This window comes from Phalacrocorax carbo, chromosome 5 (genome assembly GCF_963921805.1).
Source record: "Phalacrocorax carbo chromosome 5, bPhaCar2.1, whole genome shotgun sequence".
NCBI classification, from domain to species: Eukaryota; Metazoa; Chordata; class Aves; order Suliformes; family Phalacrocoracidae; genus Phalacrocorax; species Phalacrocorax carbo.
Window position 1 is genome coordinate 18255479 of NC_087517.1, and position 17516 is coordinate 18272994.

General features: G+C 52.3%; 1 protein-coding gene across 1 annotated transcript in view; it reads left to right on the forward strand.

The window, feature by feature from the left end:
- TTLL4 (tubulin tyrosine ligase like 4) overlaps positions 1-17516 on the forward strand; it is a 29208-nt gene that overhangs the window by 2157 nt on the left and 9535 nt on the right. Inside the window, exons 2-11 of the mRNA XM_064451354.1 lie at positions 7076-8431; positions 9123-9232; positions 9670-9733; positions 11444-11568; positions 11971-12081; positions 13057-13133; positions 14063-14257; positions 14338-14420; positions 15515-15643; positions 16277-16399. Of these exons, the coding sequence (XP_064307424.1) occupies positions 7098-8431; positions 9123-9232; positions 9670-9733; positions 11444-11568; positions 11971-12081; positions 13057-13133; positions 14063-14257; positions 14338-14420; positions 15515-15643; positions 16277-16399 (2351 nt within the window). The 5' untranslated portion in view covers positions 7076-7097. The remainder of the gene's footprint in view (positions 1-7075; positions 8432-9122; positions 9233-9669; positions 9734-11443; positions 11569-11970; positions 12082-13056; positions 13134-14062; positions 14258-14337; positions 14421-15514; positions 15644-16276; positions 16400-17516) is intronic.

Sequence of the window (17516 nt, forward strand, 5' to 3'; positions counted from 1 at the left end):
ATTGAAACTGGCCGTAGATGTCAAAAATAACAAGAAAGGTTTTTTCTGGTATGTCAACCATAAGCAGAAAAAAGAAGGAAAACATAGGCCCACTGTTAAACGGAATAGGAGAGTCAGTCACCAATGATGCTGAAAAGGCAGAGGTCCTCAACACTTTCTTCACCTCTGTCTTTACCAACACAGCCTGTAGGATCCCAGGCTTTGGGAATGAAATTGCTGGTTGATCTGACCCACCATCAGTGAAGGAAGAGTTAGTACGTGAATTATTACAGGAGCTTGACCCCTACAAATGGATGGGCCCTGACGCCATCCACCCGAGGGTGTTGAGAGAGCTGGCTGACATCATCGCAAGGCCACTCTCCAACTCTCCATAATCTTTGAGGAGTTGTGGAGAACGGGGAATGTCCCAGAGGACTGGAGGAAGGCAAATGTTACCCCTACCTACAAGAAAGGCTCGAGGGAGGATGCAGGTAACTATAGGCCCATCAGCCTTACTTCAATCCCTGGGAAAGTTATGGAACAAATCCTCCTGGGGGCCATCACAAGTTGAAGCACGTGATTGGGAAAAACCAACATGGCTTCACTAAGGGCAGATCGTGCTTGACTGGTGACCTTCTACAAGAAAGCGACTTGCCTGGTTGACATGGGGCGGGCAGTGGACATTGCCTACCTGGACTTCTTCAAGGCCTTTAATACGGTCCCCCATAGTCTCCTCCTGGAGGAATTAATGCATTATGGCCTAGACAAGCGGTCTGTGCAGTAGGTGGAGAACTGGCTGACAGGCCGCACCCAAAGGGTGGTGGTAAATAGCTCCTTTTCCAAGTGGCGACCTGTCACCAGTGGAGTCCCCCAAGGATTGATATTGGGCCCAATGTTATTCAACATCTTTGCAAGTCATCTGGATAATGGGATCAAGTGTAGCCTGATGAAGTTTGTGGATGGCACCAAATTGAGTGGAGAAGCAGACACTCCAGCAGGGAGAGCTGCTGTGCAGGGAGATCTGGATAGGCTGGAAGAGTGGGCCAGCAAGAACCTTATGAATTTCAGCAAGGGCAAGTGTAAGGTCATGCACCTGGGAAAACATAATCCAGGAGTTCAGCACAGACTGGGATCCACCTGGCTGGAGAGCAGCTCTGTGGAAAGGGACCTGGGGGTCCTGGTGGACAGGAAGCTCAACATGAGCAAACAGTGTGCTGCTGCAGCAAGAAGGCCAAGAGGATGTTGGGTTGCATCAAAAAGGGCATCACCAGCAGAGATAAAGAAATCATTACCCTGCTCTACTCAGCACTTGTCAGGCCACACCTGGAGTCCTGTGTACAGTTCTGGTCCCCGCTATACAAAAAAGATGTGGACAGGCTGGAGGGGGTCCAGAGAAGGGCCACCAGGATGATCAAAGGACTGGGAAGCCTGGCATACGAGGATAGGCTGGGAGAACTGGGTTTGTTCAGCCTTGAGAAAAGGAGGTTTAGAGGGGATCTCATCACCATGTACCAGTACTTAAGGGACAGCTACAAAGATGATGGAGACTCCCTTTTTATAAGGAGTCATGTGGAGAGGACAAGGGGGAATGGACACAAGTTGCTCTTGGGGAGATTCCGATTGGACACGAGAGGGAAATTTTTCACAGTGAGGACAATCAACCATTGGAATAATCTCCCCAGGGAAGTGGTTGACTCGGCCACATTGGACACTTCCAAGAGTAGTTTGGACAGGGTGCTGGGCCATCTTGTCTAGACTGTGCTCTTCCTAGAAAGGTTGGACTAGATGATCCCTGAGGTCCCTTCCAACCTGTGATTCTGTGATTTCTGTGCCAAAGGCTGCCTAAAACCAGACCAAGCTGTGCCGACCACCTCTTGGTTCCTGTGCTGGCAGCCAAGCTCTCCCCAGGTCTTGCTGCGTAATTGTCCTGAACCTTTTCTCCCATCATGAAGCTCAACTGAGAATGCTCTCCCTTTGGTTTGCTGCCTGCTCAGATCTGCAGGAAGGTGCTTTAGACCTCCTCACTGAAAGGACCTCCCCCTGCTTTAGCTGGTTGCTTTTAACCCAGGCTCATTTCCCTACTCTAGTTTATGCTGCAATACAGCTGCTCCCATAGCCCAGACAATGAGAAAGTAAGAATCAGGGGCAGGAGCAAGAGCAGGGGCTTCCCACCTTCATTGCTGGGGAAATACAGAGCTGTGTGGTCTCTTGTCACTGTGTGGCAGGTCCCCTGTGGTCGCCTGGGGACTCTGTCAGGGCAGAAGAGTCAATATTCTTCAGTAGCGATGGTGACTCCACGCTTGGGACCTTTCGCCCTTTGGTGTGGCCCCGGCGCTCTCTGGTCGCAGCCAGGTCAGCCTGCCTGGGGCAAGCACTGAGCCAGCCCTTTAATTTAGACATCCCCAGTGCACGCTCCGTGTAGCAAAGCTGCAGCCCTGGATTTTCTGCCTAACCATGCTGGAGTCCCTCACCTTGTCCGATAGTGTGCTCCAGTGCCTGAGAGCAGTGAGAAAGTCCTCTGTGAACTCGAACCCACAAGCCTTCCGTCCCCAGCCCAGCCTGTGTGTGTGTGGAGGGAGGCATTTGCTGCGGCAGAGTGAGGCGGCAGCTGGATTCCAGCTCTTCTGTGGCTTGGCCTGGCACCCTGCTGCCCATAAGCTCTGCCTGCCTCCCTCCCTGCCACCTCAGGAGTGGGAATGTGGGCCAGAGCTGCTCTGCTGCTCTTGCAGGGCAGCCCTCCGCTTAGTGAAAAGATCGTTTTGGGCAGCCGTGCACTTTTCACGCCATCTCTCTTCAGTGTGGAGTTCAGCACCACAGCTGTTGAATTGAAATTACTAGCCCTAGCGCAAATGCCAGGCACAAACATAATCCTGGATGCAGGTGGAATTTGCTGATGTATCCCCATGGTGGGTGGTTTCTCACTGGTATCTTTTTTTTGACCCGAGTGGCCAGGCAAAAACTTGGTGTCTGGATTAGGAGAGAAATTGATTATCATCCCGTGCATCTGGTTTTGCGCCCAAAATACGGTCTTCCACCCAAAAAGTGGTTCTGCAGGATGATACTGGAGCTGAGAGGGACCAGCGATGCGTAACAGCATGGTGAAGCAGCACACCAGGCTGCCTTGGGTGCTGCTTTGTCTCCGTGTGTGACTGCACTTGAGGCCACTTGTTTCCTGGAGCTGATGTAGGTGAGGGTTGTTTCCGTGCTGTTGAAACACAAGAGTTTGTACCTAGCTACTAGGTGTAAGAGCAGCTTTAGGCACTCTCAGTCAATCGGTTTTAGATCAACATGCTTGATCTTGTTGAAAGCTTTTTAATTTTTTTGAAGGGATACGAACCCTTATTTTGAAATGTATATTGGTTTAAAAATCTGTTTATTGTGCATTGTTGTTAACTTGCATGTTCAAGCTTTAATCAAAAGCCCCATTGCTGCGAGTGAGGAACTTGGTGTGAACTTAAGTCTCATTTAGAAAAAGATGTTATCCTTTCTAATTCTAAAGAACGGAAATTTCACCCTGCAATGGCACAGAAAACAATAGCAAATCACAGTATCTGACACACACCCCCTATTGTGACTTTGGGCTGCCTGAGGCTGACAGCACATTATCAGGTCAGCTTGCAGCTCATACGTTTGCAAGCTCTTGTTATTTTAAGCGTGTCACCACAGCTGCGTTTAAAATAACCTCCCCAGCCAAACTCACATGACGGAGGGACGATGTGCACACCCGGGCTCTTACTGTCACCTCCTTTCCTATTAGAAGCAGGTCTGTGAGGTGCTGCCACGCTGCCGTTAGGGGAGCGCACGCTGCAGGGGGGCTCAGGCTGGAAGAAGGGACTTCCACTGATGCTTAGTGGGGTGCGCTTGGGCTGGGCCACGCGGTAGCCCCTGTGATGTGACATTCGTACAGGCTGTGGCAGGGCTCCAGCTGACATCCTAAAGCTTGCGAGCAGGCTGTGCGATAATAAAAGGTACTAGCGAAATAATTGTAAGCGAGCGCAACTGTACAGTCACTCCCAACAGTGACAACTTTGGCCTCTATATTGCGTGTCAATAAGTCCATGCCAAAATCCATTAATTACTAGTAATGGTGTTTTGGGTTTGACTTCCAGCCCGGCCAGTTCGCCGTGGGCTTTTCCCAACTCATGTTTTTACAATAAAATTTCCAACTGTAGTTTTATTGCTGTTGTGAGCAGCAGAACAGATTCCTGCTCCTTTGCCGTAGGGTTGGGTTGGCAGAGCTAGGGATTGCATCAATCTGTGACCTTCCTCCACCCCAAAATTCTGACCAAGTTAAATATAAAGGGGAAGCTTCCCTGACAGGTAACCAGTGGGGATTTACCTTGGGGCAGGTGACATCGTTTGTGCCCAGAGCCAGGGGGACGTGGTGGCTGCTGTCCTGCTGTGCCCACAGCCTCACATGCAAAGCTGCCTCCATCTCCAACGGTTCTCCTGGATGTTCAGCAGCTGCTTTGCCGAGCTGTCCTTGCAGCGAGGACAGGAGCCAGTCTGCAGGCAGACATCAGAGGTAGCTGTGCTGGCACGCAGGAGGTGGGACAAGCTTATGGATGCATCCTGACCTGCACCATGCGGGGGCATGTTCTTCCTTTCATCCTTCCTGCCCTTATCTCTGAGCTCCTGTGTCTCTACAGTGGTCACTAGCTGTCACCCAGCGCAGTCATTGCCTGGAAGCTGTATAAAAGGCCCTGCTGCTTCCTTCTGCATCCGCTGCTTCCTTCTGCATCCACTGCTTCCAGTGCACCCCAGCCCTGTGCCAGCCCAGCTGCTTCTGCGGCTCTGTGGCAAAACCGCTCCAGAGAGGGGCAACCTCAGCACGTTCCCCCTCAGCCGCTGCAGGGCTGGGGAGCAGTCCTGGCCAAGCAGGCGGTGGCAGCTACGGCAGTGCCATGGCCAGACCCCTGCCCTGACAGCTGCAGCTGTGGGTGGTACCCCCATGCCTGTGCTGGTTACAGCTGTGCTGCTGTCATCACTTACTCCAGAGCAGGGTCACACAGGTCTTCTGATGGCATACTCACTCCCGTGTCTAAGCTGGCTGTAGGATTCATGTCCCTCGTTACAGCTTCATTAGGCTAAATTGCTTTTATTTTTATAGCAGGGTGATCCACTGATTGCTGTAAAGCCAGGTGGAGATGAGGCACAGGTGGCTTTCACTGCGGGCTGGTTGTGCAAGGTCGTTCACAGCTGGGTGAGAGCATATGCAATGGCCAAGCTGGCAGCAATGCTGCAGTGACAGTCCCCTCTAGGTAGGGACATGGGGGACACTTTTATTCACCTCCTTGGTTTTCATTTTGCTTTTTCAGGTCTGCATTTGCTGGTGTGCTAGGGTCGCTTTGTGGTTTGATCACACTTGCAACCTAGGTGCATCTGGGGGGATGGCATGTGGAAGCTGAGCTTTGCTCGCTTGTTTACTGGGGGAAACTTGAGCTGGGCGGGTGGCGGCATCTGAGCCACAGCCTCTTTGCTCTGTGCTAATCGCTGTGAATGTCACAGCACGTTCAGGTTTGCTTCTGGGCATGGATCCAGTAGTGATCTGGTAGTGCGATACAACTCAGTTCTGTATGGCGTGTGGGGTTCCTTTCCCCAAGACTCCGAGCCCCTCTGGGCTGCAGCTCGCAGAGGGACGCAGCTGCCCCATCCTCATTGGGAGTGCTCAGTGTGACTGTACAGGCACTGGTGAACAGTGCAGGCACGGGCATGGAGTGGACCTGACCCCTTCCATACTTTCTTGCAGAGCTTGGCAGGGCAGCAGCTCTCCTTGAGGATGTATAGCTCCTATGGGATCCTGCATGGAACCTCATATGGCCTCCAGCTGGGGTGCTGCTGACCTGATGTGTGCTGGAGACTGGGGCCTGCTTCACAGGTTGAGAAGGTCTGGCAGGTGTAGGTCTGTGTGGGGTGTAGGTCTGTCTGACCCAGCCCTGTGGTGGGTATGAGCCACTGTCACAGTGCTGCAGAGCAACCTGGGGCCTCCTAGCTACACTCTAACTGCTGCAGCTGAGGTGAGAAAGGGGTGTGTATGTGTATGGGAAGAAAACTAAGAGGATGGTGGTTGATGCTTTGCTTACCCTTCTTTTTATACTTTTTTTTTTTAAATGCAAGTTTGTGAGAGCTGGAAGGTAGAAGAGCAACCCACCCAGCCTGCTTGGCATACAAATTCCTATCATGGCTGTATCCAGGGGCCTTCCAGGCATGTGTTAAAGCAAGACAAGTACCTGGCACATGGCTTGTTTTTCTGTTTCCCTTCTCCCCAGGCAAGAGGATCTTACAGGCATGGTGCAGTAGTTCATTTGAGGAGGATTCAGGACACCTACATCTGCTGCTCTGTGGTCTGCCAGTTGCTCCTCACAAGCAACTTTTCTGTAGAACTACAGTGGGGAGGAATGTGTGTGTGGTACTGCCAGTCTCTGCTGGAAACTGAGGTGCTTATGTTAGAACAGCCCCACATTTGCTCCTTGCTGCCTTCTCAGTCCTGAGCTCTTTAGGATGCCCTCAGCCCTCGCTGAGCTTTCCAAGGGGTTACAAAAGTGAGAAACTGGTTCCTTTTAAAAGAAGGACTGAGGTTATTGCCAGTTGTATGACTTTGGGAGCTGAACCTGTATGGAGTGGGCAGAAGAAAAAGCAGCAGATCTTTTGGGGCTTGCAGTGGAGTCGGGAGAGCTGGTGGTGGAGTGCACAGTGCAGTTTGGAGATGTAGACCCATGATATTGGGCTCTGGCTGCTGTGCTGGGTTCAGGGCAGGCAGGCTCTCCTTGCAGCTGTGGCTGCTGCGCTGGGGCTGCTGCCCTGCGGCCCTGGCTGGCAGCCAGGCACCCCTGCCATTTGCAGGGTATAAACTTTCAAGCAGACGGCACTTTTCCCAAGGCCCTCTCTAAGTTGTCCTTTGCATCCTCTGTTTCATGGGAGACGCCGGCTCTTCCTTTGACTTGGTCCCAGGAGACTCTCGGGTTGCTCAGCAGATATAGACACGGTTTTTCATCCTGCAGGAAAAGGAGCTCGCCCTGCTCCCCTCTTGGGGCACTGGCTGGGTGCTTTGCCCTGCCGGCATAACAGTGCTGTTCATGCTGTTGTCTTGTTTCAGGCCGGCAAAGATGCTGCTGTAGATGACCAGTTTGCTTTTGCCTCATGTGCTATGGGTCTACATGGCCTCTGCAGGACCAGAACGTGCTAATCTGGGCCCCAAGCAGGAGAAGAGTGTCAGGCTCAAGTCAGGCACCCTTCTGGCAGGGAGAGCTCAGCCGTGCCAGGCCTGGCACCTCATTCAGCAGCAGGCAAAACCCATCTGGAATTTAGAGAAGAAGTATGTGAGTGCTTTCCAGGATCGCAGCCTGATGCCCTCAGGGATCCCTCTGCAGCAGTCCTGCTTCTTGTTACCACCATCGCGATGCCACGCACAGCCCAGTGACGACGCCCTCCCGAGCCTGCCCTTGGCCCAGCCCTGCCTGGACCTGGGCGGGAGCGCTCTGCTCTGCCGACGCTCCTGCCTCAGACCCAAGGCATACGGGCTTTCTTTCCAAAGCCCTCCAGACACCAGGTCTGCCACAGGAAGGGTGATGTCTTCCTTGGTGATGGAGCCCTGCCTGCTGCCTGCGCTGGCAGAGGAGCAGTCTGGGACTCGGGTCAAAGGCTTTGCTGTTAGCTCAGGTCAGCAGGCTTCCAGCTCCTACAGACCAGTGCTCAATAACAACTCCTTCCTACGGCCAAGCAGTGCTAAAGTGCCTTTGCTGCAGTCACTGGAGATCAAGAAGGTGAAAACCACCCACAGCTTCCCCGCTGCCTCATGGCCCCACTCTAAGGATGATGGAGACAGCTTCCCTGGCAGCCTGGTCAATGGAGCAGTGAAAAGCAGTGACCTTGTGTTGGAGAAAACCGTGGTCCCCTCCGTGACCCATGTGCCCAGCAGTGCCATCCTCAGGGAGGACGCTGAGAGGAGAGCGCACAGCCTAAAAGAGAAGGAACCAGAGATCAGCCTCACGGAGGCTGTGCAGCAGCTAGCCGGAGAGACCGCCCCATGCAATGGCTTTGCATGTGAAATAGAAAGCTCTGGCCTTACGAACGTGGGCAGCCTATCCAACTGGAACAGCAGGTGGGGGCAGCACATCATAGCGCAGCTCACCCCGAAAGAAACCATCGCTCCTCTGAACTTGGAGCTGGGTAGCCATCGCCTTAACAGTAACTCGAGCCTTATAGGCACCGATGGTGCCATCGTCGGCACTAAGCGTGTCAGCGTCCATCTGTTGGCCTCGCACGCTGGCTCTTCTGACCACAACACTGACTGCCGGCCTGCAAGTGTGTTGAGCCCATGCAGCGGGGACCGGGTGGTGAGAGCAGAGCCTCCACACCTCACTGCTGTCTCTGAAGTGGCAACTCAGATGTCCACCATCCAACTGGAGGAAGAGGAGGAACAGGTCCAGGCTGTGCCCTGGGGAAAGCTCAAGTAAGTAGAGCCAGGAGGAGGAGGGAGGCTCTGGCAGAATGGGCTGGGCTAGGTGTTTTGTCTGTGTGTGTTGGGAGAGGATGCACTGTGGGCACTACAGGGGTGGCTGTAAGGATAGCGTGGGCTGCGTCCCTGACCAAAATCCATGTGTGGCATCCTGGTGCAGGGGGAGCCTTCGTGCCACACCCAGCTTGACACAGGCATGTGTGGTGGCTCCGAGGCCTTCCATGTTCTCCTTCAACCACAGGGTGTAGCTGAATTGCTTTGTGGCACTTCTGCCTCGCTCCCCACACAGTCATGGGGCCCTATCTGTTGTGGCAGGCTCTGCACATACTTTGGGTGAAGCCTGCTGTTGAGCCAGGTCCAGCAAGGCTTTCCTGGGCAGACACATGGGTTCCTAAAGGAATATGGAGCTGATGCACGACATGGGGCAGCTCCTGTTCCTGCTTTCCTGCTGGGCAGGGGTGTCCTCATGCCTTTTTTTTTCTGGCTGCTCTGGAAAATCTTCACTCTCAGGGTGCCCTGGGGCCTCTCCATCTTGCTAGCTTGGGAGGAATGCTTGTACATCAGCACCAGGGAGGGCAGTGCTGTCACTCCCCTGCCCGTGTTACCGCCTGCCGCCTCGTGGGCCTCTGGATCTTTTAGCCCTGGAATGCACATGCCACTCCTAACGTGCCTCCCTTTGTCCCAGTGTTACTGCTGATCAGTTGCTGCTGGAGCTGAGCCATCCCCAGGACGAAGCAGAGGAAGAACTTCCTGATGGCCTGGATGAGAGGTGCAGTCAGGAAGAAGATGAGGACAGTGAGTGCTGGTTCCCCAGGGAGGGCTGTGCTCTGTGCCTTGAGGTGGGGAGTGTGGGGCTGTCTGGAAGCTGGGGGTGGACACGCCTGCCTCCTGTCTTACACTGATGCTGTCATTTCAGGATGATCTAGAGATTATGCTGAACCCAAAAGCAATGTAGCAGCAAGGAGGAATTGCATGGGTTCCCCTCAGGAGCAGGCTAGGGTTCACTGCTGTCCTGCTCCAAAATTTACCCATCTCCAATCTGTGCAGGGCTGTCAGCTCCAGCCCCTGCCCTGCCTTTTATATCACCAATTAGCGGGCAAACCCCAGGATCCAAGGATTTGGGGCAGCTGGGAAGGGTCTGTCCCCTGAAGCATTTGGTTTCTCTTTTCCCTTCATAACTCTGTGCATTCACTCCCCACAGAGACAAAACTTGCATCTGTCCCCTCCTGCAGGTAACTCAGATGCTTCCTCTGTCACTGGCATGTCACCCAGAGGCTCTGTGGCTCTTGTATCCAGGTTAGTATCTGTGTATAGTGCATTGAACTTGGCATCTTTGTCCAAACTTGTCCATCTTTGCCCTCCCTGGTGACAGGAGAGCTGTAGTATGTGGGGGAATGGAGTAAAGGTAGCAACGGGCTTCCTGACCAAAATGAGCTTCCTTGCTACCCTGCAGACCAAAGCTACCTCTCTTGCTACGAAGAGCAGCCTGCAAAGTGCTGAGGGTGCATCCACCACAGCAAAACAGGGGTCTTAATTTCACTGCCACTGCCAGGTGCTGGATTAGATTTACTGCATTAAATTGTGCTCTTGCAGTGTTGTTGCTTTGCAGATGAAGTACAGTGATGGCGCCCTGGGCCAAAGACTGCAAAAGCTTCTTGGGGTCTTGTGTCTCAGCATTGCATCCTAGAAACATGTCCTGGAGCCTGGGTTTTTCTTTAGCTTTTGGAAGGAGGTTTCTCTGAGGAGGATAGGTCAGCCTGTGGTTATCTGAGTCCTGCCTCCATGACTCCTGGCAGACCTCTGTGGGACCTGTTCTTGCCTGTCCAGCAAAGAGAGCTGGTCCTTGCAGCTGTGCTGCCCCTTGCACTTAGGGCTGCCTCGGGCTTTGCTGTCTGCCTGACAACTTGCTGCTTTCCATCATGACGTAACTGGGAGATGAGGGTAGCAAGTATTGAACCTCAGGGTGCTACAGGGCTCTGGGTGTCCATATGTGGTTGTGAAAGTCCTGCAGAGGTGACTTAAATTGAACCAGTACCTGTTTCTGGCAGGATGTGGCTAGCTGGCCTCTGGAAGCAGATGGGGGGAAGAAGCAACTGGGCGCCAAATGCCTTCTGCAGCGAGGAGGGAGGGATGTTGGTCACTTCTCTGTGCAGGCTGTGCACTGGGCTGGCCTCGAAGCCTTTGCAGGTGTCTCCCGCCTTCAGATGGTTGTGGGCAAAACCAGTTTTGTGCCAGGGAATGTTAATCAATATAATTTATTGCCAATTAACAAAACTAACAATTTTGATGTTGAAAGAAAATACATATATATAGGGGTTTACGGAAACACCTCTTCTCCCCCATCCTGGTCTCCAACCCCCTCATTGCAAGCTACGCTCTGTCCCTTCAGCGAGGCAAGGGGTGGCCTGGGAGATTGGGGTCAATGTGTTATGGCTAGTTTTCTTCTGCTGCTCTTTGTTCCTTAGTAGGTTGTTCTAGCATGGCTTCTTCTACTGGCTGCAGTGGCATATATTTTAATATATGTTCATTATAAACTCTACTTTTAACATCATCACAACTGTAATAGGTAAGTTACAAATTCTAGCCTTCCTTCCAGGTGTTAGGGATTGCTGTGGTAAGGTGTACGTACAGTTGGTAGAACTCCAGCCCTCTTCCCTGCAACAAACCAAAGCCAAGAGGATTACAACAGCTGAATCCTATATGCATTACAACCTCCACCCCTTGTACCTGTGGACTAGGTTATAGGGTTTGTCATGTAACAAACTCCACCCCTTGCCCCGGCAAAACACAAAACCTACAGGGGTTGTAATACTTGGTATGGGCATTCATTGCAAGCTCACCCCTCGTCACTGCACACTGGGTTAGTGATCTTAGCGCCCGTTGCTTGCACCACATTGCAGTGATGCAAATTCCCGATACGAGGATCAAGGCTCCTTCCGGCTTCCTCCTTCCTCCCTGTGCTACTGTTCACCTTTAGCCAACTGCCTACCTCTTCATCTCTCCTAGGAATTGCATTGAGTGCTTGGCCCAGCCGGCTGAGGCTCAGGAGAAAGTGCTCAAACCAGCTCTTGTCTGCAGTTTATTCCCTAATGTGCCTCCAACCATCTACTTCAGTACTCGGGATGAGAGAGGTGAGACAGGGTCTTCTGCCGTGCAGGGTGAGAGCAGCCAGCCCATTATTCGCAAGCAGTGGTGCCCACAGACAGCCAAGAGCTGGCCAACAGCAGCTCCCCTTCACCCTTCCCGTGATGAGACCCAGCACTGCTGTGAGGTCCAAAGGGCTGGAGTAAAATGAAGGCTGCTCCTGCAGCCTGGAGCATGAGTCAGGCTGCTACCAAATGTTCCAGCAGCCTGGATCTCCCCCAGCTGTGGACCCTTCTGCTCCATGCTAGTTCTGCAAAAGTGGCTATGCACCCTCCTCTGCAGGGCTGGTTCCTGTGCAGCAAACCATAAGAATTTCCCTGGGTGCAGCTGTAGAAAATCTGTGTATTGTGTTTGTTTCCTTCTGTCCTTATCTTTTTTTGCCTTCCTAGTGGAAAAGCTGCCTTGGGAGCAGAGGAAGCTGCTGCGATGGAAAATGTGCACAGTCACGCCAAACATAGTGAAGCAAACTGTTGGCAGGTCCCACTTCAGAGTCAGCACAAGTAAGCTCTGGGAGGCTGGCAGCATCCAGCACGTCGAGTCCTCCCTTGCCTCCAGCCTGTGAGCACGAGAAGGCAGACTGCCCACGAAGAGCAGAGCAGGACCAATACAGGCTTGGCACTGCAGGATGCTGGGTTCCCATTTCTACCTGTCTGACCTGCAGTATCCAAGTTCTGGGTCCTAGCAGGGCCTGATCTCCCTCTTGGCTTGCCCCTGGCATGGACCACAAGGACTTACTCCTGGGTTGGCAGGAGTTGTGGGGCAGCAGAGCTGTGCTCTGGCTTGTTTGAGCTGTGCCTCTAGATGGTGCTGCCACTCTGAGGAGGCTGGCACTCATCTGGTGCCAACCGCAGCACTGCTGTCCCTTGTCCCCATGTGCTGAGGAAGAAGCCATCCTCTCTGACCATAGCCAGAGAGTTCTCAGGGTTGGGATATTTTTGCGTAAGAGATGTGTAGGAGAGGGCTGGGGAAGCACTGAGCATTTGCAGCTATGATCCATACCCTGGAGTGTGATCTCCCAGCAGTACTTAGCAGGGCTCCTGCATCTATCAGGAGACCTCTGCACAGACCATTTTGGAGCTATAATGGGACATGCAGGGCAGAGCAAGACCTAGGAAGTCTTGCAATCCTACATGTGCCTCTGCAGTGCAGTGCTGCTTAGCCAGCTGCTTCATTCACCTGCTGTAAAGCAGGGAAGTCAGGGTGCTGGGGGATTAAAGCCATTCCTTTGACCCTATGTCTGCTCAGATCCCTGCAACAGTCATGTTTGCAAGGATATGACCCTCCTGGTTAACTGGATCCCACTCACAACTCTTGGTTTGGCAGCTTTGTCATAGCCAGTATGAGTGCTTTGTGCTATTGCTGTGAAGCATCCCTGCCGTGCTTCTGCTCGCCCCAGAAGATGGAGTACTCATGGGCTGAGAGGGCATTTTGGGTGGCAGGGTACTTGGTCATGGACTTTTCCGTTTTTCCTGCAGAAACCAACGACTGGTTGGGTTGCTGGGGCCACCACATGAAATCCCCTAGCTTCAGAGCTATCAGGGAGCACCAAAAGGTAGGGGATGTTTAGGGCTGACCTCCTTCACATGCATGGAGAGCATATTGGGAGCAGTTTGGGTGCTCCTCTCTTCAGGGCCAGGCGTTTGCTGTGCAGGCTGTCCCTGCAGTGTCCGTTCCAGAGCATGGCAGCTGGAATTCCTGTGCTGCCAGATGAGCCCAGAACACAAGGCATAGCTGGGTGAGCATCCCCACTGTGAGGGTGGCTCTTGTACAGACTGAGGCTGTAGCCAAGCTGTGTTCACTTGTGAGCTCATCTAAATTCTGCCTTTGTTGCTTAAAGCAGCCATTCCTCTGGCAGAACTGAGCGGAAGGGCCAGTGCCCTCCCAGCCAGCACAGCCAGAGGGGATGTACCTAACTCAGATCACAAAAAGGTCAGAAGTAGCCAGTGGCTTGAGGAACATGTGAGGGACCAGAGGTTTGATGTCTATCACACATACATGTTTGTTCTGGAGAACCATGATGCTCCAAACTGCTCAGTCTTGAGGCAGCATCCAGGTTTGGAAGCTGGCAGCCTCCAGCCCTGTTCCTGTCCTGATGCAGGGTCTTTCTGTCCCCAGAGCTTGTGTCGCACGGGCAAGACTCTGGCATACAGTTTAGAAGCAAGTGGGAAACCTCTGGGGTGGAGGATACTGCCAGAGAAAGCTCAGAGGCTGAGGGCTAGTGCCCTGCAGCTGCTCAGACATCAGAAGGGAGGAGCTGGCAGCTGCTGGCTTTGTAGCAGTGTGGGTCACCGTGTGGGTGTTTGTCCCTGCAAAGCTTCAGGAGCAGGTGGGTCCTGTCTTGATGCAAGCCTGGGAGGGGAGCAAAGAGCGTTACCTTGGACTGTGTTCAGAAAGGATGTATCCTCTGGCCAGGGAGCAGCAAGGGGTGGGCAGGGAGGTGGGGAAGCAGGGAGATCTCACAGCATCTGGGTTTCTTCACAGCTAAACCACTTCCCTGGTTCATTTCAAATTGGGAGAAAGGACCGTCTGTGGCGCAACCTGTTGAAGATGCAGGCTCGCTGTGGGAGGAAGGAGTTTAACTTCTTTCCACAGTCCTTCATCCTGCCCCAGGACATCAAATTACTCAGGAAAGCATGGGAGGAAGGAGCTAGCCGGCAGAAATGGATTGTGAAACCAGTAAGTGCAAAGCAGAGCTGAATTCTCTGTTCCACTGTAGCTGCAGGGAGAAGATCTGATCCCTTGTTTGTGTTTTGCAGCCAGCATCAGCAAGAGGTATTGGTATCCAGGTCATCCACAAATGGAGCCAGCTCCCCAAAAGGAGGCCGCTGCTGGTACAGAGGTGAATGAAGGAAAGCAAGGTTGACACATAGCCTGGGACCTCCTAGTGTCGAGTCCCTCTGGCCAGGTCTGGGCCGCCGTCACTGTGTCGCAGAGCAGAAGCACCTGATTTGCATCCAGAAACTTTCAGCTGCCTGGGTGTAATGCTGCTGCTCAAAGTCTGGCTCTGTCAGCTGCAGCTGTGCTTAACAGAGTGCTACTGTCTCTACATAGATTTTTGAGGTCTCAGGTAGAAACTGGCTCCACGGGCTTTCTGGAGCTTCTGTCCGGCAGGTGATCAGCTTGAGCTCTGCTGTGATCCTGCTCCCACTGCTTTGTACTCTGGAGTTTGGCATCTTTGGAGGCAAACAAACCTTATCCAGTGCCCACAAGCACAGTGGGGAGAGAAGTGCCAGGGAAGAGGTGGCAATTGTCAAAGATTTGTTTTTATCCAAGCTAGAATGGGCAATAAGAGCCTCTGTGTGTGTGGGTGTTGGTCAAAGGGTTTTCTTGAAATAACAGGATTTTCAGAATCTCTTTCCCCTTTTGCAGAAAAATGGAATAGCTCATATTGGCCTGAGGCTGCTTTCTGGGAAGGTTCTTGTGAGGGCAAGAAAACTGTCTGGTGTTTGACAGACAGGGAATTGCTGTGTTGGCTTGTCTCTTCTCCCTTTCTGCTTCCTGTGCAAAGTGATAAGCTTTCCTATGGAAAATCCTGAACTTTGGGGGTGAATAACGAAATGATTTGGATGAAAATTTCCAACTGTTTCTGATCTCTGAACCAAACCATCTGTGGCCCACTGCATGTCTTAGATGTTCCTGGATATTGTGATCAGTCTTGTGGGTGTGGAAGACCTACTCTGCCTCAGAGCCAGGGAGAATCTCATCAAAATGGAACTGAGCAGAAGGAAATACTGCTCATGTGCTGCAGGATCTCCCCGTGCATAGGAGAGCTTTTTTCTTTCATTTTGACTGTGATGCACTTAACTTGGATATGCTGTGCAAAAGGGCTTCTGCATTGATCCATGGTTTTGCCAAGCTTTCAGAGGTGGGGGCTAGAGATGTTCCTGCACATGGAAATCATAATCCTCCCCCGGTCCTTTCTTCCCTCTGCAGATATCTGCACAAACCCTACCTCATTGGCGGGAAGAAGTTTGACCTGAGGATCTACGTTTACGTCACTTGCTACGATCCCCTCAGGGTATACCTGTTCAAGGATGGATTGGTTCGCTTTGCTAGCTGCAAGTAGGTTGTGCAGGAGAGTGGTGCTGTGGGGGCTGCCTCAGCACTGAGGCACATGTGGCTGTGGTACCTGTCTTGGCAGAGGCAGGAGGGAGTCATCCCCTATGTGGTGGCGCTTGCTTGCTTGAGAAGCAGTCTGGAAACACATGGGGTCACTGCAGGTGACATTGTTGAAAGGGAATGTGAGAGGATGCTTCATTCATCCCCCTTTCCCAAGGCAAGATTAGCTCAGTGTAAAGCAGTTCCTGAAATACACTGTCTGTACTTCATACTACATAAGAGCTGGCATACCAGAAACTGAGATGTTATTTCCAGTTTTGACTAAATTGCCTTGGGCTGCTGCAGTTCCGTCAGTGCTTTTGCTCACTGACACTCTGGTCTTTTCTTAAGGACATGCTGTGAGCGTGGGATTGCATCCCACTGCCCCAAGGCAGCCTGCTCTGTGTCTCATGCTTTGTCCCATCAGCTCTGGGCTGTTGGGGAAAGAGAGGTCCAGGCAGCCTGGGAATGGGAGGTGGCAGGGCTGGTGGGTGGCCAAGAGTGGTATGAGATGAGAACAGAGTTTCTGGCTGCCCCATGGGCTTGGGGACAGTCAGTTCAAGCTCAGACTGCTTGTGCTCCTATGGCCTCCTCCAGGTACTCCTCCTCGATGAAGAGCCTCAGCAACAAATTTATGCACTTGACCAACTACAGTGTGAACAAGAAGAACACGGAGTACAAGTCCAACTCAGATGAGACTGCTTGTCAGGGACACAAATGGTAGGTGCTGCTTTTAGGGCACAGGGCAGCTCTTTCTATTCTCTGTTAAGTCAGCTTTTTTTTTAGTATTCCTACCCAAAACTTGAAGGTGCTTCCTGTATTATCTGCTCCCACTTGAGGAAACTGGAAGAACAGAGTGTTTTTTAGCATGAGTTAATGTTGATGGAATCCGGATGGTCTCCCTGGCTTGTGACTCATCCTGGCTGCTACTGCTTGGGCTGTGGTTGCAGTTCATCCTGCCTGTGTCTGTGCCATTCCCTGCTTCCAGCGCTGCTCTCATCTGTGCTTATTTGCCCCCTTGCCCTCTTGTGCGGGTGATGGGATGTGGTTAAAGCAGAATCTGATATTTTGCTGTTAGAACTTGAATAGATAATTGTGGTGCTTAAATTGGCTAGATGGGAGCTTCTGCTCATCTCACTCCTGACTTGTGGACGCAGAGAAAGGGACAGTTCTGGTGCCAAACTGACAATTTATGTGCTACTCAGAGCGAATAGGAGCAGTGGTGCCGTTTCTAGGCATTTGGAAGAGGGCTGCAGTCTTGCAGGAGTTCCTGTTCCCTGCTGTCCCATGGGTGGACTGATCCAAGGCCCCAGGCACTTATCTCTGATTCCACAGTGGTGCTTGAACTCTTTTAAAAATAGTGCAGGATAGAGTTTTCAATTCATGGGCCTGGGCAGGGCTACTTCACTTCAAAGGGAGCTGGGGAAGGTGGTTTGCTGTGGTAGGATTGCTTTCTCAAAGCTGGACCTGCTGTGCAGTGGTCTGTTCCTCCACAGGGACTTTCAGAAGGGTCTGCTGTCCCCCCAGCAGCTGAAATTCCACAGGGGTGGGATTGTGAGGGTTTTCGGTACCGCCATTCAAGTCAAAGCTGGCTGCTCCCACGTTAAAGATGAGAGTGGCTGTAATCCACTCCATCTTGTAAGCAGGAAGCGTGACCTTTGGATTCCTGGCTGTTAGCCACATGGTCTCACTTGAGCAACATCTGAGCATCCTTGGCTCAGTGTCAGGGTAGCTTTCAGCACTCGATGTGGTGTGGGAAACTCCTATAAAAGCAGAGACGCTCCCCCCTACCATCTTGTTCTCCACAATTTAAAAAATTTTTTTATCCACCCCCGAA